Here is a 17,369-nt window from a genome sequence, read left to right as displayed (position 1 = left end):
AAAGGGGCAGCTTCTGGTATGAAGCCATGAATAAGAGGCATTGTTCTTATTTGAGGCAGCCATAGGTGTTGTACAAGAGTCTCAGATCAAAGGACTGCAAGAGGCTCCATGTGTTGAGGATAACTGCAAGTAAGTCTTGCAGGGGGAGGATGGGATTTGATCCTTTTAATTTAGAGAGCAGTTAAGGTAACAGTTATCATTCCTTTCAAATAATAGTGTCCGTATCAATGAGAGACAACAGAGAGGCGTGGAGGAGAACAAGAGACTGGCTTATTTGATAGACATCAAGACAATAGCAACAGGTAAATGTAAACATCACTCACTGCCCTGTATTTTGCTGGCCTTCCCAATTCCTTTGCATGCACCATGCCAGGCAGCATATACCTGGAGGCCGTCTTTGCATTCACGCTATCAGGCAGCAGATTCCTGAAGGCTCATTTCACGTTCACTCTGCCTTGTCAGCAGATCACTAGACACCAGGCTTGGAAGGTTAAGTGCCTTGTGTGGGCACAGCTGTGGAGTGGCTGTCACTGTGTAGAGGACCCAAGGTTCCGCACTGCCTGTAATGTGTGCATGCTCATAGAAGGATGGAGGGAATTACTGTTGTTGATAAGGCTCCAAGATAAATGTCACTGCAGTATGCTTTTCATGTTGAAATGTATTTGCTAGTGTGTTCTGCAGCATTTAAATCCCAGATACCTGATCCCTGTAGCTCAACACTGAGTGTTCAGCACCCTGACGCACATTAGGTTCTTAACACTGTTTTTTCTTGTTCTTTCCCAAGTGGACCTTGTTAGTAACTACAGCGTTGGCACTGTCAGCCACGACAGCAAGATTGATTGGCTGGAGCTGAATGAAACAGGCCACAAACTACTCTTCAGGGACAAGAAGATGAGGGTAAGGCCAGGCAGGGGAGTGTGGTGAGTTGGCACACTTTGGGTAAAGACAGGTAGGCCTGAGTGCAGGGAGAGAAATGAGAAACATGTAGTCGTCGTGACTTTTTGACCACTCCTTAGGAAAACCAGACCATGATCAGATTGCATGAGCTGGCAGTATCATATGTTTGGATTTTAGTCATATCTAACTCTGAAATTAGTTACTTGATATCTTTCTTCATCTCATTACTCCTTAAAATATGAATCATAGACTCTTTTGCTGGGAGAGGGAAGCAATTGAGTGAATCTCAGGATGAGGACTCCAATGTTGTTCTTACGCATCAGTTTAAAAAGGCATTCTCTGCTTGAGTTACATCTGCAAGATGAACTCTAATTCTCTAAAACAGTTTAGTCACAACCAAATAGCAGGTCCAGTATGACCTTTGGCTTGTGCTGATTCCCAGACCGAGACTGAACATAGCCTGGGAGAGTATTAGTAAGCCCAGGACAAAGCTATGCCCAAAATGATGGTAACAGTTTCACAAGCAAACACCATCCCAGCTTGTAGGCAGCAGTTCTTGCAGAAAGATTTTACCTAGGATGGACAGTTCAGCACAGAATTGCAGAGTAAGGCTTTCTTGGCCCCCTAGCCTGTTTGCATGAAGGATTTAGAAGACCATTCTCCTGTTAGAGCTCTATTCTGGTTTAGTTATTTATGAGCTTATTAAGAAGGAAGGAAGGATCTGAGCATGCTGCTTCAAATATGCAAGTATTTAAAAAGATCTGAAGTCTTGAACAGTAATATGTATAAATAAAGCAGTGTGAAAGTTCAAGCAACATATCTTGGAAAACGTTTAACTCTTGGTGGGTGATATCTGTTTGCAGTATGATTGCTCAAATGTTTCTACCAAGTTCATGTGAGCTAGCAGCCCAGCCATAAGCCATACTGAGCCTTTTTCTCCACTTTCCCCATCTAGTTGCAGCTGTATGACATTGGAAGCAGCACCAAGACTACCATTTTGAACTATTGCTCCTATGTGCAATGGGTCCCAGGCAGTGATGTGGTGGTGGCTCAGAGCAGAAACAACCTCTGCATTTGGTATAACATAGATGCTCCTGAGCAAGTCACAATGTTTCCTCTGAAGGTAAAACTCTGGAGTCTTTGATTTCCTCCATTAGTTTCTGTTGTATCTTGCTTACATGTGTGGGAATAGGCAGGATGGTATTGCAGAAAGTGGACAAAAGGGGATTACTGTTTTCTCCTGGACAAAATACGGGCTCATCTGTTTTATATTGCTCTGCCAGAAATGCTCTGGTAGAGCTTTCACAGTTGGTTGAATTGTCCTCATGTCATCGCTACCCTACATACCCCCAGACAACATGGGAGTGTTGACAGCTGGTACTCTTTTTAGGGAGATGTTGTAAACTTGGAACGGAGTGATGGAAAGACTGAAGTGATCGTGTCTGAAGGGGTGAACACTGTGTCCTACACGCTAGATGAAGGTCTCATAGAGTTTGGAACTGCTATTGACGATGGGGATTATCACAGGTAAGTGCTAGATAAGCCATGTGGTTGTGGCAGGTACTCCACATCACTTAACAGATATCTGAGGGTCTGTAATCTGTGAATTACACCAGCACAACTTTCCATGGTGAGTTGAGGTTTGGGTACAGAGCATGACTTTGAGACAGGATGTGGCTGTAACACACAGTGAAGTCTTTCAGCAGTGAGTACTCAGTTCTGTCATCTTCACTGATTTTTTTTCCTTGTCGGGCCTTGCTTTACACAGTTTTCTTCAGAGCTCATCATGCCCATCTGTTTTCAGCGCAATTCCTGTTAGGGAGCTCTAGTCTCAGCTTAAAGAGCTCTTCTGTTCTGTCACTGAAAGTCTGCAAATCTCATTGTCTCAAGGGCTACTGCATTTTTGGAGACGTTGGAAATGTCAACAGAGACTGAAGCCATGTGGAAGACCTTAAGCAAACTAGCTTTGGAAGCTAGACAGCTGCACATAGCAGAGAGGTATGGGGAAAAGCTAAATCATCTTCCTGGTGTGAACACGCTCTTTGCTAAATCACTCATGGAATCAAGGACCTGGATTGTGCGACCTGGAAAGTTACTGCATCAAAGAATGATGTGTTCTCTATTCCAGGCGATGACTTTGCCCTTTAATCCTAGACAATAATGATAGTACTGGGGAGAGGAGGTTATCATTCTGTAGCTTAAACTTGTGTTGATGGCAAACCAAGTACACGGTTGGAAGAGTAACACGGTTAGGATGGTACTCTACAGGTGTTATAGTTGGAACGATTATCATGGTGGAAAAAAGAAACAATCAAGGAAGAAATGCTTATCCTTATCTGAGGATCCAGGTTTGTGGTGGAAAACTCCAAAAGGGAGGGATCTCCAGAAAGAGATCCTTCCCCATTGGTAGTCAGCCCTTAAATGGGGTCTAGGAGGGATGGAGCCTGGCCCGGTCACATTGCATTCACCTGTGCTCCCACAGCTGAACCAGTCCTTGCCTCAGGTGATCAATCAGTGGTTCAGGCTGTGACTCAACAGTTCCCATGCACCAAGGCAGAGCAGTAACAAGGCTTCAGGGACCTGGTAGAGATGGACAAACTCTGCACATCTCTAAATCGTAGAGGGTTGAAGCTTGGACACTGATTATGTCTGTGGCTTCTCTACAAACCAGGGCTAGAGGGCACATCTGAATGTGGATCTTGGCTAAATCTTTCTGTTGAGACAAGGCTACCCATCTCTACACCTTGCACTGCATGATTTTGCTGCTGAGGTTCTGACAAACCCATTAGTGACTTAACTGCTTTGTTTTTTCAAAGGTGCTTTGCAGCTCTGGGCAATGTGGCAAAGGTTCGATTTCTACATGAAACCAATGCTATTGCTGACCAGGCAGCTCGAGAGCATGTGAGTCCTTTTCCACTATACAGGGTAGTCACATCCCTATAAATACTTGCATACATGTGATCTGGTGGCCAAGTCCCACAGTATTCTGCGACAGACCAGGACATGGTCTTATGGGATCTGCTGACGTAATTCATCATCTTAGTCTGTCAGAACCCTCTTCTAGCTGGCCACTGCATATTGTGCTGCTCCTGTCTTCTCATGTCTGTGACTCACATCCATCTTCTTCAGTTTCTGTAGTGACACAGACTCTACCTGCATTCCCTTCCCTTGTACCATATCCAGAGCCTTTTCTTCCCCCCACTGTAACAACTGAGCTAACTGTAACTGCTTGCAGGGTGGGGATGGTACAGACCATTACCTGGTGCGTGCCCGCTTGGCCATGCTAGACAAGAACTACAAGCTGGCAGAGATGATCTTCCTGGAACAGGTGAGTAAAGGAACAAGGAGCAGAAAAGATCTCACTTATTTCTGAGCAGGATGATCTGTGATCTGAGAGTGATTTCTGAGAAGAAAGAGAATGCTTGTTCCTGGGAGAAAGTTTTTTGCCCTGAAATAGAAGGAAACATTCTGTCTTCCAAGATATAGAGTGTAGGAAGAGAGCAAGGAAGAATCATTATCCATGTAAAGGATGTAGTTCATGTGTTCAAGTGTTTCCTACGTTTCTGACCCTACCTGCTGTGAGAGTTCAATGGCAATATGTCTCATAATGGACCCTTCAGCTTGACTCTTTGCTCTTTAACACAGAATGCCACGGAAGAAGCCATGAACATGTACCAGGAACTGCACATGTGGGATGAATGCATTGTAGTTGCTGAGGCCAAGGTACAGATATAGTTTTACTAGACTGTGGTCTGTGCTTATTTGGCAAGTCTGCTGGTTCAGAGTCCAGTCAGGGTCTAGGTGCACTTCACCTGATCTCTCAGGACTCACATCTGCTTGGAGAGACTCTCATAACGACTCTGAGCTTGCCTTGGAGATCCCCCATCTGATTCAACTCCAGATGGTGGGATTGTTGTACAAAGGAGCCTTGTCTGCTAGAGAAATGAGGAATTCGTGCCATCAGAGAGTCCAGAGCAGGTCATAGAACTGGGAAAACAAGACACAAGTGTGGAGGCTTGGATGTTGAGAGAATTAATTATAGTGCTAGGTAGGAAGTGATGTCTCTAAGACACAGCAAGAGCAGAAATCAGGACGATAACTGTTAATGGCAGAAAGTCATGGTTTGGAGATGGATACATCTTTGTTCCAACACCAAACACATGCTTTTATTTTCTAGAGTAGAGTGTTAAATAGCTAGAGAGCCAGGGTGCATTAGAGATGGAGTTCAGAGAAGATTATGCTAGCTCAATTTGTCCACAAGAAAGAACACGAGAATAAAATCAATGGGTTCTTCATGATCACGTAACTGACAGTCAAGGAATAAAATAGCAAGGAATGTCTCCATGTACTAAAAGAGGAGTCTAAGGGGAGGTTGCTTTGATGGACTTACAAACTTGGTGAATAGTGAGGAAGAAAGGATAATGAGATGAATTTAGGAGTAGCTGGAGCTTTGCAAAAGAATGAGCAATGCAGTGGTACACTGGGCTTGTCTTTTGGTTTCTGCTCACTGCAGTTGCTTAGTTTAGCTGGGCAGCAAGATTGCTGGTGCCACGAGCTATTCAGAGCCTACAGGAGGAGCAGGACAACATCTCGCCTTTGTTCAGATCAACCAATGATGAATTTTTCTACAGGGACACCCGATGCTGGATAAGCTACGTCGAGATTACTACCAATGGCTGCTGGATACCCAACAGGAAGAGAAGGCTGGGGAGGTCCAGGAGGGACAGGGAGATTATCTGGCAGCTCTCAGCTTGTACCTGCGGGCAGGGCTGCCAGCTAAGGCAGCACGGCTGGCCATGAACAGAGATGAGCTCGTGACCAATGGGGATGTCATCAATAGGATCTCCACAGCACTGATCAGAGGAGAACTGTTTGAGCAGGTAAGTGGTCCTCCCCACTGGGCTGCCTTCTTACTTAGTAGTATGAAAGCTCTTACCCTGTCCTCTGCATCTGTGAGATAGAGAGGACTGTAGCGGATGCAATTCCGTGCTGATAAATTCACCTTTGACATTTAGTAGGAAATCCAAACTGCATCCACCATACACAGATGAAGTCTGAAACAAGTGCTGTTGTTAGTCAGGAAAAAGATCACAACTCACTGATGGCACGTCTCCAAAGCTGAGCATTCAGTAACAGCCAAGGAGGCCTCTGTGAAACCAGGAACCAACTGAAAAAGGGGTTTCTAGTGAAACAGAAAACTTGATACCACTGCAGACACATGCAGTGTGCTTTCTTACAGCAGAATGAAAAAGTGATGGTACAGCTTTCATATAATAATAGCCTAAATGAAAAAGCTAAAGAAAACCAAAGGAGGTTATGAAGACACTCCAGCACTATGAATGTCAGAGAAGGGTAGTGATTATGTCTAATAACACAAGAAATTGGTAACTACTTGTCATTGGGTGACACTCTTAAAACAGAAGGATGTATTTCATATAGCTCACGGTTATGTTAACGAAAGAAAGCAGTGCTGAGTCTGACCCATACACAGCTTGGCATCCTGGCCAGAAGTAGCCTCTTGCAGATGCTTGAGGAGGAAGTATAAAGAGCAAGCAAGACAAATATGTGCTGATGCTTCCTATAGAGTGTTTTCATGGCTACCAGCAGCTTGCAGACTATAGTCTACCTGAACTGGGAAGATATATTTTTACATTTAAGGGCTTGCCAAATTATTAGTTTAACTATATGTACTTTTGGATCTACGACACTGGCTGTGAGTTACCCAGTTCAACTGTGCATCGCGTGAAAAAGTCACATCCTTTTGCTTGCCTATTTTATGTGCCCTGCTTCAATTATGTTTCTCCAGTTTCATTTTGCTTTGGGCCATTTCATTTTGACCAGAGAGAAATGTATGCTTCTCATAGAATCGTGGAATCGCTTGAGTTGGAAGGGACCCCTAAAGACCATCAGCCCAACTCCCCTGCAGTGAACAGGGACATCTACAGCTAGATCAGGTTGCTCAGAGCCTTGTCCTGCTTGACTTAGAATTTCTCCAGGGATGGGACACCCACCATGTCTCATCAGCATGCAGAGAGAAGTTATCTCACAAAAATGATCTTACTGATAGGTGATACTCCAAAAAAATAATTGGAGTGTGTGGGCCCACAGAGAGGATGAGGATCTCAGCATGTGCAGTCTTTCACCAAAGCCCCCTTTGTCTGGGTTAGTCTTGGTTAGTGAGATTAACCATGGTCTTGGTTAGTGAGGAAGGCATAAATGATGGAGGAGTCTGTGTGGCAAGGTCTAGTAACAGAGCTCTGTAGATGGGGTGGTAGCGTGGATCTTGTGGGGAGACAGGAGCTCTGGAAACTGGCAGCCCGTGTTTACCATTAGTTTGTTTGTCATTAGGCAGGAGACCTGTTTGAGAAGGTTGGGAACACACGGAAGGCTCTGGAGTGCTATTGCAAAGGCAATGCCTTCCTGAAAGGTACTGTGCTAATTACCTTCTACCCCCAGCCCCCCCTTTTCCCAGCTGGATCCTGTGTACTCCAGCCTGGTGGCAATAGGAGCTTATTGCCCTGGAGCTCCACATATCACCTCATTCAGTGCATGTATTTTCACATAGTCACACACACAACTCAACAACAAAAGCTTCTTCCCCAAGGCCTTCATCAGGCTGATTGCACCAGCATAGGTTTGATCCAGCATTCCATAGTGTTCAGATTGCTGGACAGCCCATTGGAGCTGGACTGGTCTAGGGAGTCACCATCCCCTTACCCCCTATCCAAGGCCTTTGTTTGCCTCACAGTTCTGCTTCCTTGCTGGTTGCAGCATGTCAGCTTTCATGTCCCCTTACAGCAGTGGAACTGGCTCGCCTGGCATTTCCTGCAGAAGTTGTGAAGCTGGAGGAGGCATGGGGAGACCATCTGGTGCAGCAGAAACAGCTGGATGCTGCCATTAACCATTATATTGAAGCCAGGTGGGGGAAGGTGATGGCTGTAAAACTAGCAGCAGCATAACCTAGTGGGTTGTTTGCGTTGCCAGTGCCCCTGGTACTTCTGTGCAGTCTCTGCTGGCCCAGCCATGGATTCCTCACTTTCTTTCAAGATCTCTCAGCCCTAATTAGTCTTCTCTGCTGTCCCAGTTCTTAATTATTTCCCCTAGCTTTGCCAGTACACCAGACCTTTGTTCTCATGCTTCCTGAAGACTGCTTTCTTCTCTGCTGATACTGTGAAGTTATTCAGGTCCTTTTTGCTGCTCTAACCCTGGAAGAAGAATCAAGCAGCAGACTGCTTTGGTCTCCCTGGCTCAGCTGTAGGAGATGACTGCTGGCTGATAATGTTTCTGTTGCTAGGTGCTCCATTAAGGCCATAGAGGCAGCTTTGGGAGCCCGACAGTGGAAGAAAGCCATCTACATTTTGGACTTGCAGGACAAAAAGACGGCAGCTAAATATTATCCTAAGATTGCACAGCACTATGCAGCCCTGCAGGAGTATCAGGTGAGGCCACAGAACACAATCACTGCTGCTCTGTATACGTTGAGACTGCTGACCATAGTCATCTCACTACAGATCGCAGAGGAGCTGTACATCAAAGGAGACCAGACCAAAGATGCCATTGACATGTACACGCAGGCCGGGCTGTGGGAACAGGCTCACAAGGTAAAATCAAAAGCCAGAGTTTCTAGGAACCTCATCCTGCTTAGTGAATTGTCCTTCATCAGCAGGTGGCCTTGTGTGCCAGCATCAGCAAGCACTGTTTCTAAAGGACTAGGACTTCTAAGGGCCTGGTCCTGTGTACTTTGATCACAGTGATAAATGACAACCAATTCTTGCAGAGCATGTAGTGTACACACCTGCTTGGAGTGGGAAGGAGATTCATTTTCACCTTCTACTTCAGTACTCTGTACCAAGAAATTGCTTATTCCACGTGTGTTTGTTTTGGCAGCTGGCAGTCAAGTGTATGAGCCAGGAAGATGTATCTGTTCTCTACATAACCCAAGCCCAAGAGATGGAGAAGCAGGGCAAGTACAAAGAAGCGGAGAGGTGAGCATTATGATCAGTGCTAGTCCAAGATAGAGCTCTGAAAGTTTGGCTACAGTGGGGAGGAGCCCTTTCCTTGAATAGGAGCAGAGTTTGAGACTGAGATTTGGAAAGATCCCATGTACTATCACCACATTTGGAGCCCTTGAACTGATATTTCTGAAGTTGTAGGAAGAGAAGTCAGGGAACTATTAACAAATGCCAGTACATGAAAGGAAGGACTACGACTGTAAAGGTCACACCTAGTTTAATCCTTTTGGTGGCATATATGAGTAAGCTGAGCTGACATTTTCATGTCGCCATTCCACCAGAACTGACAACCTAAAGTTGGAGGCCGAGATGAAGGCAGGTCACAGAAGCCCAGAGGGTCCTTCCAAGTCAGGACACAGGGTTACCGATGAGGACAGAGGAAATAACTTTACCCTTCAGTAGATGATGGTGGTATAACAGAAGGGCCCTGTCTAAGCAGTGCTCAGCCATGCATTCTGCAACAGTTATGCTGTATATCAGTGCTGTATATCAGCTATATGCCATGCTGTGTACCAGCTAACGGTGCTGGGCCTGATGTACCCCAATGTGCAGTTGGTCCTTTTAACTGCCAAAGCACACTGCTGACACATGCAGCTTGCTGTCAACCAGAACCCTTAGGTCTCTTTTTACAGGGCTGCTCTCCAACCTCTCACCCCGCAGTCTGTATGTATATCCAGGGTTCCCTCATCTTCCACTTGGTCTTGTTAAATTTCATGTGATTGGTGATTGCTTAGCCCTCCAATTTGTCAGTATCTCTGCAAGGACACCACCCTCAGGGGAGTCAGCAGTTCCTCCCGCTTTAGTATTGTCCACAAACTTACCCAGCATATGCCTTCAAGTCCTGCACCTAAGTTAGTGAAGAAAGCATTAAAAAGAACTGGCCCTAAAACGGATCCTGGTGGATGAAAAACTTAACATGAGCCAGCAGTGTGCTGTTGCAGCTCAAAAAGCAAATGGTGTCCTGGGCTCCATCAGAAGAGGGGTGGCCAGCAGGGACAGGGAGGTGATTGTCCCCCTCTACTCTGTTCTTGTGATGTTCCTGCACAAGTTTGATGTTGGCTATGAGTTACTTGTTCCTGCAGTCATGGTCTTCCAGTAATGCCTTCTGACAGTGGGCCTACGATGTGATCCCTGCTGGATGCAGAGAGAATACAGGGACTGAGTATTTCTTCATTTGAGTCTTGTGAATGTGCTTGTGTTCCCAGGCTGTACATCACTGTGGATGAACCTGATTTGGCCATCACTATGTACAAGAAGTGTAAGATGTATGATGAGATGGTTCGCTTGGTAGCCAAGTACCACAAGGACTTACTTAGTGACACCCATCTACACCTGGGCAAGGTGAATGCATCTCATGGCCAGCGATCAGGTAGGGCAAGCAAGGATAAGTGTCACTAATTCATTGCTCTAATTGCAGGAGCTAGAGGTAGAGGGACGTTTACAGGAGGCTGAGTACCACTACCTAGAAGCTAAGGACTGGAAGGCCACAGTGAACATGTACAGAGTGAATGACATGTGGGAAGAAGCCTACAGGGTAATGATCACAGCTGTCCTGCTGTGCAGGGTTGCAGGATCCCAGTAGGAATTACCCTGTCCATATTCACCATAAAATACGCAGGCTTGATGTGGACCATCTAACTTCTGCATGTGGCACAGCAATGAAGGCCCTTGTGCCGCTGCTCTGCCTCCAACTGCTCTGCAGTATTGCACACCAAAAGCAGGCCTGGACTCTTAGCCACTGTGCAGCGCTGCCATTGAAGCCTTTGTCTCATTCTCTGTGGCCCAGTGGTGGCTACAGAAAGGCTCCTTGAGCGAAAGCAGTTGGTGCAAGGGGGTAAGTCTTGGCTCATCCTGCTGAAGTAGAAATTGATGCATTGTGTTTTTTCTGCTTTCTTCGCTTTGGATAGGTGGCCAAGGCACATGGTGGGGCAAACTCCTATAAGCAAGTGGCTTATATGTGGGCAAAGAGCCTGGGTGGAGAGGCAGCTGTGAAACTCCTCAGTAAATTTGGACTTCTGGAGTTGACCATTGACCATGCAGCTGACAGTGGGTAAGCAGGTCTTTCAGCCTCATACTTCTACTTTCATGACCTGAGAAAGATGGAATGGCCCAAGATAAATCACTGTATGTGTTGTGATAGCTACAGGACAAGGCATATCTTCCCATGCTCCTCCCCTCATGTTTTCCCCTGCCCATACCTTGTGCTTCCTCACACTCTGCCCATGGCACAGAGGACTCAGCAAACAAGTCTTGCGAAATGTGAAATCTGAGGTGGGCGTACAAAAGAAATTTTCCCTTTAACTTGAATAGGGAGATCTTGTGAGAACCTCTGAACATGGAGGAAGGTATTCCTCATGCTTTCCAGAAGTGTTTTGGCCCCACTTTGCACCTGCCTAGGCCTGTGTCTGCACTGCTATCCACAGTGCTGCTTTGCCCCAGCTATTCTACTTTTCTGGGCTCCTGGGAGCTTTATGATCCCCTTCTAGGGCTGAACAAAGGGCCTCTGGCTCTTAGAGCGAGTGTGAAGGAGCTGAATCTCCTTAGTGAGAGCCAGAAAAGTACGTAGGTTTTGATTAAGAACAGAAGTAGTGGCCGTTCCATTCACTTGAAATCCCCCATCTTCCCCCCTCTCCTCTCCCTGTGTCTTGTGCTCTGTTTGATGTCTCACTCTTGATGAAAGCATGCTCTCACAGTGCACAGTCCTGCTGTGACCTCTTTTTCTCTTTCATTTCAGTGTCTTTGAATTTGCTTTTGAACTGGCTCGCCTCTCCATGAAGCAGAAGATGCCAGAGATCCACTTAAAATACGCCATGTTCCTAGAAGATGAGGTAATTTTACCCCCTTGGAATAGGTAGAAGCTCCCTGGCCACTCAGGTAATCGAAGAGTTCTCATGAGGGGCTGCTGCAGGTACTTTTGTGGCTGCAGACCCTGCTCACCTCCACAACTATAGCCCCAAGCTCCCACGCACCTCTCTGTCATAAATCCACTCTGCTTCATGGTAAGTAGAGGAGGTGATGTTCTGTTATCAGGAGAGAAAAGAATGCACATAAACTCCTTCTTTCCTAGGGCAAATTTGAAGAGGCTGAAGCAGAATTTATTAAAGCTGGAAAACCCAAGGAGGCAGTGCTAATGTATGTGGTCTTCTTGCTTTTGGAACGCTGCATCTCCCCGTATGGTGCCAGCCTGATTGCTTCCCCAGCACTGCTCTGCCTCCTGCTGTGCCTCTTATTACATCTCCTGTCGATCCTTCTAGGTTTGTGCATAACCAGAACTGGGATGCTGCACAGCGTGTGGCTGAAGCTCATGACCCAGACAGCGTTGCTGATGTGCTTGTGGGACAAGCACGTTTTGCTTTTGAGAATCGAGAGTTCCAGAAAGCAGAGGCCTTCCTCCTGCGAGCACAGAGACCTGAGCTGGCAATTAAGTACTACAAGGTGAGTGTTGGCTGTGGCTGAATCATTGTCTTTGTCACTGGTTGATAGCCCGGTTTCTATGGGGGAGTAAAATCCAGCTCCTGTCAGCTCAGTAGCCAAAGAGAAATGTTTATACAGGTGGTTATATACTATAACTTTGTTCTGGCCTTTTCTAAGAAAGCTTATCTGGTAAGATTTTCACAGCACATCTGAGTTGTCCCACAGCTCTGGGACAAAGTACCTTGACAGAAAGTTATGGGTAAGCCTCAAGGATGGTGTGTGTGAGTTTGAGGACTGTAAGAGCCTGTTCCATACTGTTAGCAAGGATGAATGCAGAACCTTCCCCTGACACTGCCCGGGTGAGTGGTGCTATTTCAGCTAGCAGAGGAATTGGATGACATTGCCATGGTTGTTCCTCCCAGTGGATCCTCTGGCAAGGTGACACGAGAAGCAAGATATGTTGTCGTGTCAGGAGAGCAAAGGACCCTGGTGAGCTGGTGTCTCCTCTCTGCTGTGCTCCTGCAGGAAGCTGACATGTGGAGTGAAGCCCTGCGGATCTGCAAGGAATATATGCCTGGTCAGCTGGAGGAGTTACAGAAGGAGTGTGGCAGGGAGGCTGCCAAGAAGGGCTCTGGGTAAGTACTGTGCTCGTGCTGCAGGGAGCAGACTGCTTGCTCTTTCCCTTAGGCCATTGAACTGCCAGGTCTCCAGTGCTGCCAGTGTATCTCCTCGGGTTCCTTAATCAGTCCTCTCCTCAGTGTTAGCTGTGTGCATTCCTTGACACACACACAGCCCCCTCTCCCTTCTGAGGGCTCTGACTTACGTCTGCTTGCACCTCCCTGTCAGTGCACTACACACTGACTGCAGGATTTCTGTGGCAGCGTCACAGTCTTGCTCACAGCTTGTATTTCTCCCTACAGAGGAACAGAAGGGCTGCTGGAGCAGGCACGGGAGTGGGAACAGGCAGGGGAATATGCCAGGGCAGTGGACTGCTATCTGAAGGTGCAGGATTCCAGCAACAGTGCCCTGATGGAGAAATGTTTGCTGAAGGTGGGATTCCCTTCATCTGCTCTACTATCTAGGAAGCTTCAAAGAACCCTCAGTGCGTCCCTCAGATACCTTAGTCACTGCAGGACACAAGAGAGCCATCAGTGTCCATTCTCTTGAGCCCAAATGGGCTGTTCTATTACCCCATGCTGTGCTGACTTCCTTGCTGTTGCACTACTTTCAGCAGCATGTCATAATCTTTGTGCCTGTATCTCCCTGCACAACAAAGCTAGACTTTATGATGTAGATCTTAGCTAACTGAGCACCTTTTCTTGGGACACATCCACCAGCCTTTGAGTTACGTTCTTGTTTATACTTTTCACTATCTGTCTTCATATATCTTCATATCCACTTCAGTAACAACTGTGTCCTTGTCTGAGCCTCTCTGAATCACTAAATTGGGCTATCATTTCTCCTCTTCTTCTGCATAGTTCAAGCGCAGCTGACTCTGTGTTAGCTGGGACTGAGCTCTTTGCAGCTTCATCCCTTTCTCAAACAGCTCTTATTGCTGCTGATGATTTCCCTTCACAGGCTGCTGAGCTGGCCATTAAGTTCTTGAGTCAGTCACAGAGCATGGAGGTCACACGGACTGTGGCTCCTCAGCTGGTGGCCATGAAGAAATACAGTTCGGTGAGGGCTGGTGTCTTGACACTGCAGAAACAGTGACATAGGAAAGAAGAGCTGTATCCAAAGGGGAAGAGGGCAAGTCACAACCTGGGGTGATGGGTGGGTGGCCCACTTCAGAGTGAGGCAGCGCTGAGCCATCAGTAAGAAGGAAGGGAGGGGAAGGAATCAAGTCCTGGATTGGTGTGAGAGCCTCAGGCCTTGGGAGGAGTCAGAGAAGGGGGTTATCTTTTGGGAAGAGACTTTGTGTTGCTGCTGTGTGTTTGGCACTTCCAGCAGTGCCAGCTCCAGCCTGGGCTGCAGGGTGTCTTTGGAGTTTTGTTCCTCATGAGACTCTCTCTGCCCTTGCAGGCAGCAGAGCTCTACCTCAACATGGACCTCATCCGAGAAGCTATCGATGCTTTCATTGAAGGGGAAGAATGGAGCAAAGCCAAACGTGTGGCCAAGGAGTTGGACCCCAGGTATGGGCTTGGACTCCTTCCACTTCCCCTCCCACACCAGCATGGTCTCTTGCCCTGTACATACTTCCTTCTGAAAGGCCTGTCATCCCTTTCCATATACATGTTGGAAAGAGCTGCCCAGACTCCTCCTACCTGTGTACACAGCTGCAGACCTGAAAGATGTGAAAATCCTCTTTATCTCAAAGCAGACAAAGTTGAACCCAGCCTCTGCACTGATCCAAAGCGCTGTTAGTCCTGCTGTCTGTGCAGATTCTTTCTACCCTGCAGGTCAGAGGAGTACGTGGACCAGCGTTACAAGGAGTATTTGAAGAACCAAGGAAAGGTAGATTCGGTATGTATTTGGGATGCCCCATAGGGCAGTCCCCGGGGCCTTCCTTATGGGACTTTTGCCTAAATATCCATAGGAGGGGATTCTGTGTATGCCTGAGTCATGGCTTCTGCTTGCCAGATGGGTCACACTGGATTTCTGCTTCCATAAGGAGGGAGGGACTATGTGTGTATGTGAAGAAAAGATGGAGGTGGATCGGAAACGTTGCCTTCACAGTGAATTTGTGCTGTTTCCATCCTCAGCTGGTGGGAGTCGACGTCGTGGCTGCTTTGGATATGTATGCGGAGCAGGAGCAATGGGAGAAGTGTCTGGAGGTTGCAGCTAAGCAGGTGAGTGAGTACCTGTGTGAGGTACTTTAATCTTATGCTTTCAGTTATTATGTTTTCTGTGTGTACCTTCTCCAGAACTATAAAGTCTTGCACAAGTATGTAGCTCTATATGCAACCCACCTCATCCGGGAGGGCAGCTGGGACAAAGCCCTGAGCCTGTATGTACAGCATGGAGCCCCTGTCAACCCACAGGTAACGAGAACAGCTTAATGTCCCTTTGGGAGTTGCCAGAGAGCGGAGCTGCCCTTCCCTTAGCCTTTGCTTAGCAGCAGAAGGGCTCCAAACTTCTGCCACCGAGATTTTACTCTTTTCTCTCGCAGAACTTCAACATTTACAAGCGTCTGTTTGTGGAGATGGTGAATGCACCTGGCATGAACTGTACCGAGGCTTATTCCAGCTGGGCTGACCTGCGTGATGTCCTCTTCAGTCTGGTGAGTGTTGGCCACGGCCACCACTGCCTGTTAAAGTCTGAACTGCCCGCTCCTCACCCTCTACCTGTATTCAGCAGGTGAGGGAAGGACCCAGAACTGCTGAGCCTGGAAACTCTCTTCCAAACTTGTCCCAGGTTTTCCACAGCCTCAAGCAGATGCAAAGTGTTCACATGTTCCTTCTTATTCTCTTCTTCAGTGTGAAAACTTAGTAAAGTCAAGTGAGGTGAACACTCCGGCACACGCAGAGTTTGAAACCATGCTGTTGATATCTCACTACTACGCCACCCGCTCTGCTGCTCAGGGCGTGAAGCAACTGGTAAGGCTCCCAAAGTTCCTTTTTCAAGTCAGCACTGTGAGTGCAGAGCTGGAGATGTGCAGGTTCAGGGCTTCAGGGTGGTCAAGAGCTCCTTCAATGAAGGCTTTTAGAATAGACAGATATGCCAGGAAAGGTGGCTGCAGAGCTCTGCTATGAGGCCGTGGTTATATGATCTCATCTCTTCCAGCCTGGTTCTTTTCCACGCTGACTGTTGTGGTTTTACTGTCCCCTGTGTCTACAGGACACCGTGGCTGCCAGGTTGTCCATTTCTCTGCTGCGCCACACTGATCTCCTTCCTGCAGACAAAGCCTTCTATGAAGCTGGGTTAGCAGCCAAGGTGAGAGCTGTCTGCTGCCAGAGCGGCTCAGGGATTCCAGACTTTATCTTCCATGGTCTCTCCCCAGCTGCATTGGCACATGAGCAGCCAGATGTTGGCTCTGGAGGCAACATTTTGTGTTTTACTGTGATGTGGTGGAAGGGCAAACCTGAAGTAGTAAAGGGACATGAACTGCAGACCCAGGGGGTCGGCCAGAGTTCTGTTTTGTGGCTCTGCTGTTGCAGATGCAGGACTCTTCATTGGTCCACTTTGCTCTGGGTCACCTAATTGTTGCCGCCTAACTGCTATGTAATGACTACAGGCTCTGACCTCCTGCCCAGACGTAATGACACACAGCAAACATAGCAGCATGTTCTTGCTGTTTGGTGCTGGCTTTCCAGCCCATCACTCACATGGGAGAGTTGTGGCTGGCAACACAAACCATCCGCTGCCTGGTCTCACTTGTGGTTTCTCTCAACACCAGGCGGTCAACTGGGAGAACATGGCCTTCATCTTCCTGAACCACTTCCTGGACTTCTCCGATGTGCGTATCTTCTGCCAGGGGAGAGGTTGTGAATGCCAAGGATGGTACTGCCTCGAGATCCACCACTTCTCCTTTCACAGGCCATTGAAGAAGGGAACCTGGATGCTCTGGACCACTCAGATTTCCAAAGCACAGACATTCCCTTTGAGGTGCCACTCCCAGCCCATCAGCACGTACCTGTGAGTATCATCCCCCTCTGTTAGCTGCCTAGAAGTGCTGCCTGGAGGCCCACTCTGAACAGGGACTCGCACATGGGTGGCACTACAGAAGATGGAATAGCAGCCAGCACCACCCACCACAAACACACCTGCAGCCCCTGTTTACACACTCATGCACCCTCACGCTCCCTCTGCTATACACACTCACTTGTGCACGCACGCACGCACTCACACAGTACCCCTGTCCTTGCAGGAGGAGAAGCGGGAGGAGGTGAGGGATTGGGTGCTCACCATGTCCATGGACCAGCGGCTGGAGCAGGTGCTGCCACAGGACGAGCGTGACACGTACGAAGCCTCCTTGGTGGCTGCGGGCACAGGGGTGCGCTCCCTGCCCTGTGTGCTTACAGGTGAGCTCTGGGCCAGCTCACAGCTACACAGAGACATGGAGCAATTTGCACATTGATTTGAGAGGGGTCGGGCAGTGCTGTAAGA

At 47.7% G+C, this 17,369-nt stretch overlaps 1 protein-coding gene across 2 annotated transcripts in view; it reads left to right on the top strand.

The window, feature by feature from the left end:
- Nucleotides 1–17,369, top strand: part of IFT172 (intraflagellar transport 172) — a 29,509-nt gene that overhangs the window by 11,539 nt on the left and 601 nt on the right. For both annotated transcript variants that reach the window (XM_072331198.1, XM_072331197.1), the window contains exons 14-46: nt 217–302; nt 785–897; nt 1,853–2,020; nt 2,288–2,424; nt 2,788–2,895; nt 3,714–3,798; nt 4,133–4,225; nt 4,543–4,620; nt 5,529–5,777; nt 7,246–7,324; nt 7,696–7,816; nt 8,192–8,336; nt 8,409–8,498; nt 8,785–8,882; nt 10,115–10,250; nt 10,327–10,443; nt 10,817–10,959; nt 11,644–11,737; nt 11,977–12,041; nt 12,164–12,344; nt 12,849–12,958; nt 13,244–13,373; nt 13,902–14,000; nt 14,346–14,455; nt 14,723–14,786; nt 15,026–15,112; nt 15,188–15,304; nt 15,433–15,543; nt 15,740–15,859; nt 16,101–16,196; nt 16,660–16,719; nt 16,800–16,898; nt 17,131–17,284. In XM_072331198.1, coding sequence (XP_072187299.1) covers nt 217–302; nt 785–897; nt 1,853–2,020; nt 2,288–2,424; nt 2,788–2,895; nt 3,714–3,798; nt 4,133–4,225; nt 4,543–4,620; nt 5,529–5,777; nt 7,246–7,324; nt 7,696–7,816; nt 8,192–8,336; nt 8,409–8,498; nt 8,785–8,882; nt 10,115–10,250; nt 10,327–10,443; nt 10,817–10,959; nt 11,644–11,737; nt 11,977–12,041; nt 12,164–12,344; nt 12,849–12,958; nt 13,244–13,373; nt 13,902–14,000; nt 14,346–14,455; nt 14,723–14,786; nt 15,026–15,112; nt 15,188–15,304; nt 15,433–15,543; nt 15,740–15,859; nt 16,101–16,196; nt 16,660–16,719; nt 16,800–16,898; nt 17,131–17,284 — 3,743 coding nt within the window. The remainder of the gene's footprint in view (nt 1–216; nt 303–784; nt 898–1,852; nt 2,021–2,287; nt 2,425–2,787; nt 2,896–3,713; nt 3,799–4,132; nt 4,226–4,542; nt 4,621–5,528; nt 5,778–7,245; nt 7,325–7,695; nt 7,817–8,191; nt 8,337–8,408; nt 8,499–8,784; nt 8,883–10,114; nt 10,251–10,326; nt 10,444–10,816; nt 10,960–11,643; nt 11,738–11,976; nt 12,042–12,163; nt 12,345–12,848; nt 12,959–13,243; nt 13,374–13,901; nt 14,001–14,345; nt 14,456–14,722; nt 14,787–15,025; nt 15,113–15,187; nt 15,305–15,432; nt 15,544–15,739; nt 15,860–16,100; nt 16,197–16,659; nt 16,720–16,799; nt 16,899–17,130; nt 17,285–17,369) is intronic.

Source organism: Excalfactoria chinensis, chromosome 3, assembly GCF_039878825.1.
Source record: "Excalfactoria chinensis isolate bCotChi1 chromosome 3, bCotChi1.hap2, whole genome shotgun sequence".
Classification (NCBI taxonomy): Eukaryota; Metazoa; Chordata; class Aves; order Galliformes; family Phasianidae; genus Excalfactoria; species Excalfactoria chinensis.
This window is presented reverse-complemented; position numbering and strand designations above follow the sequence as displayed.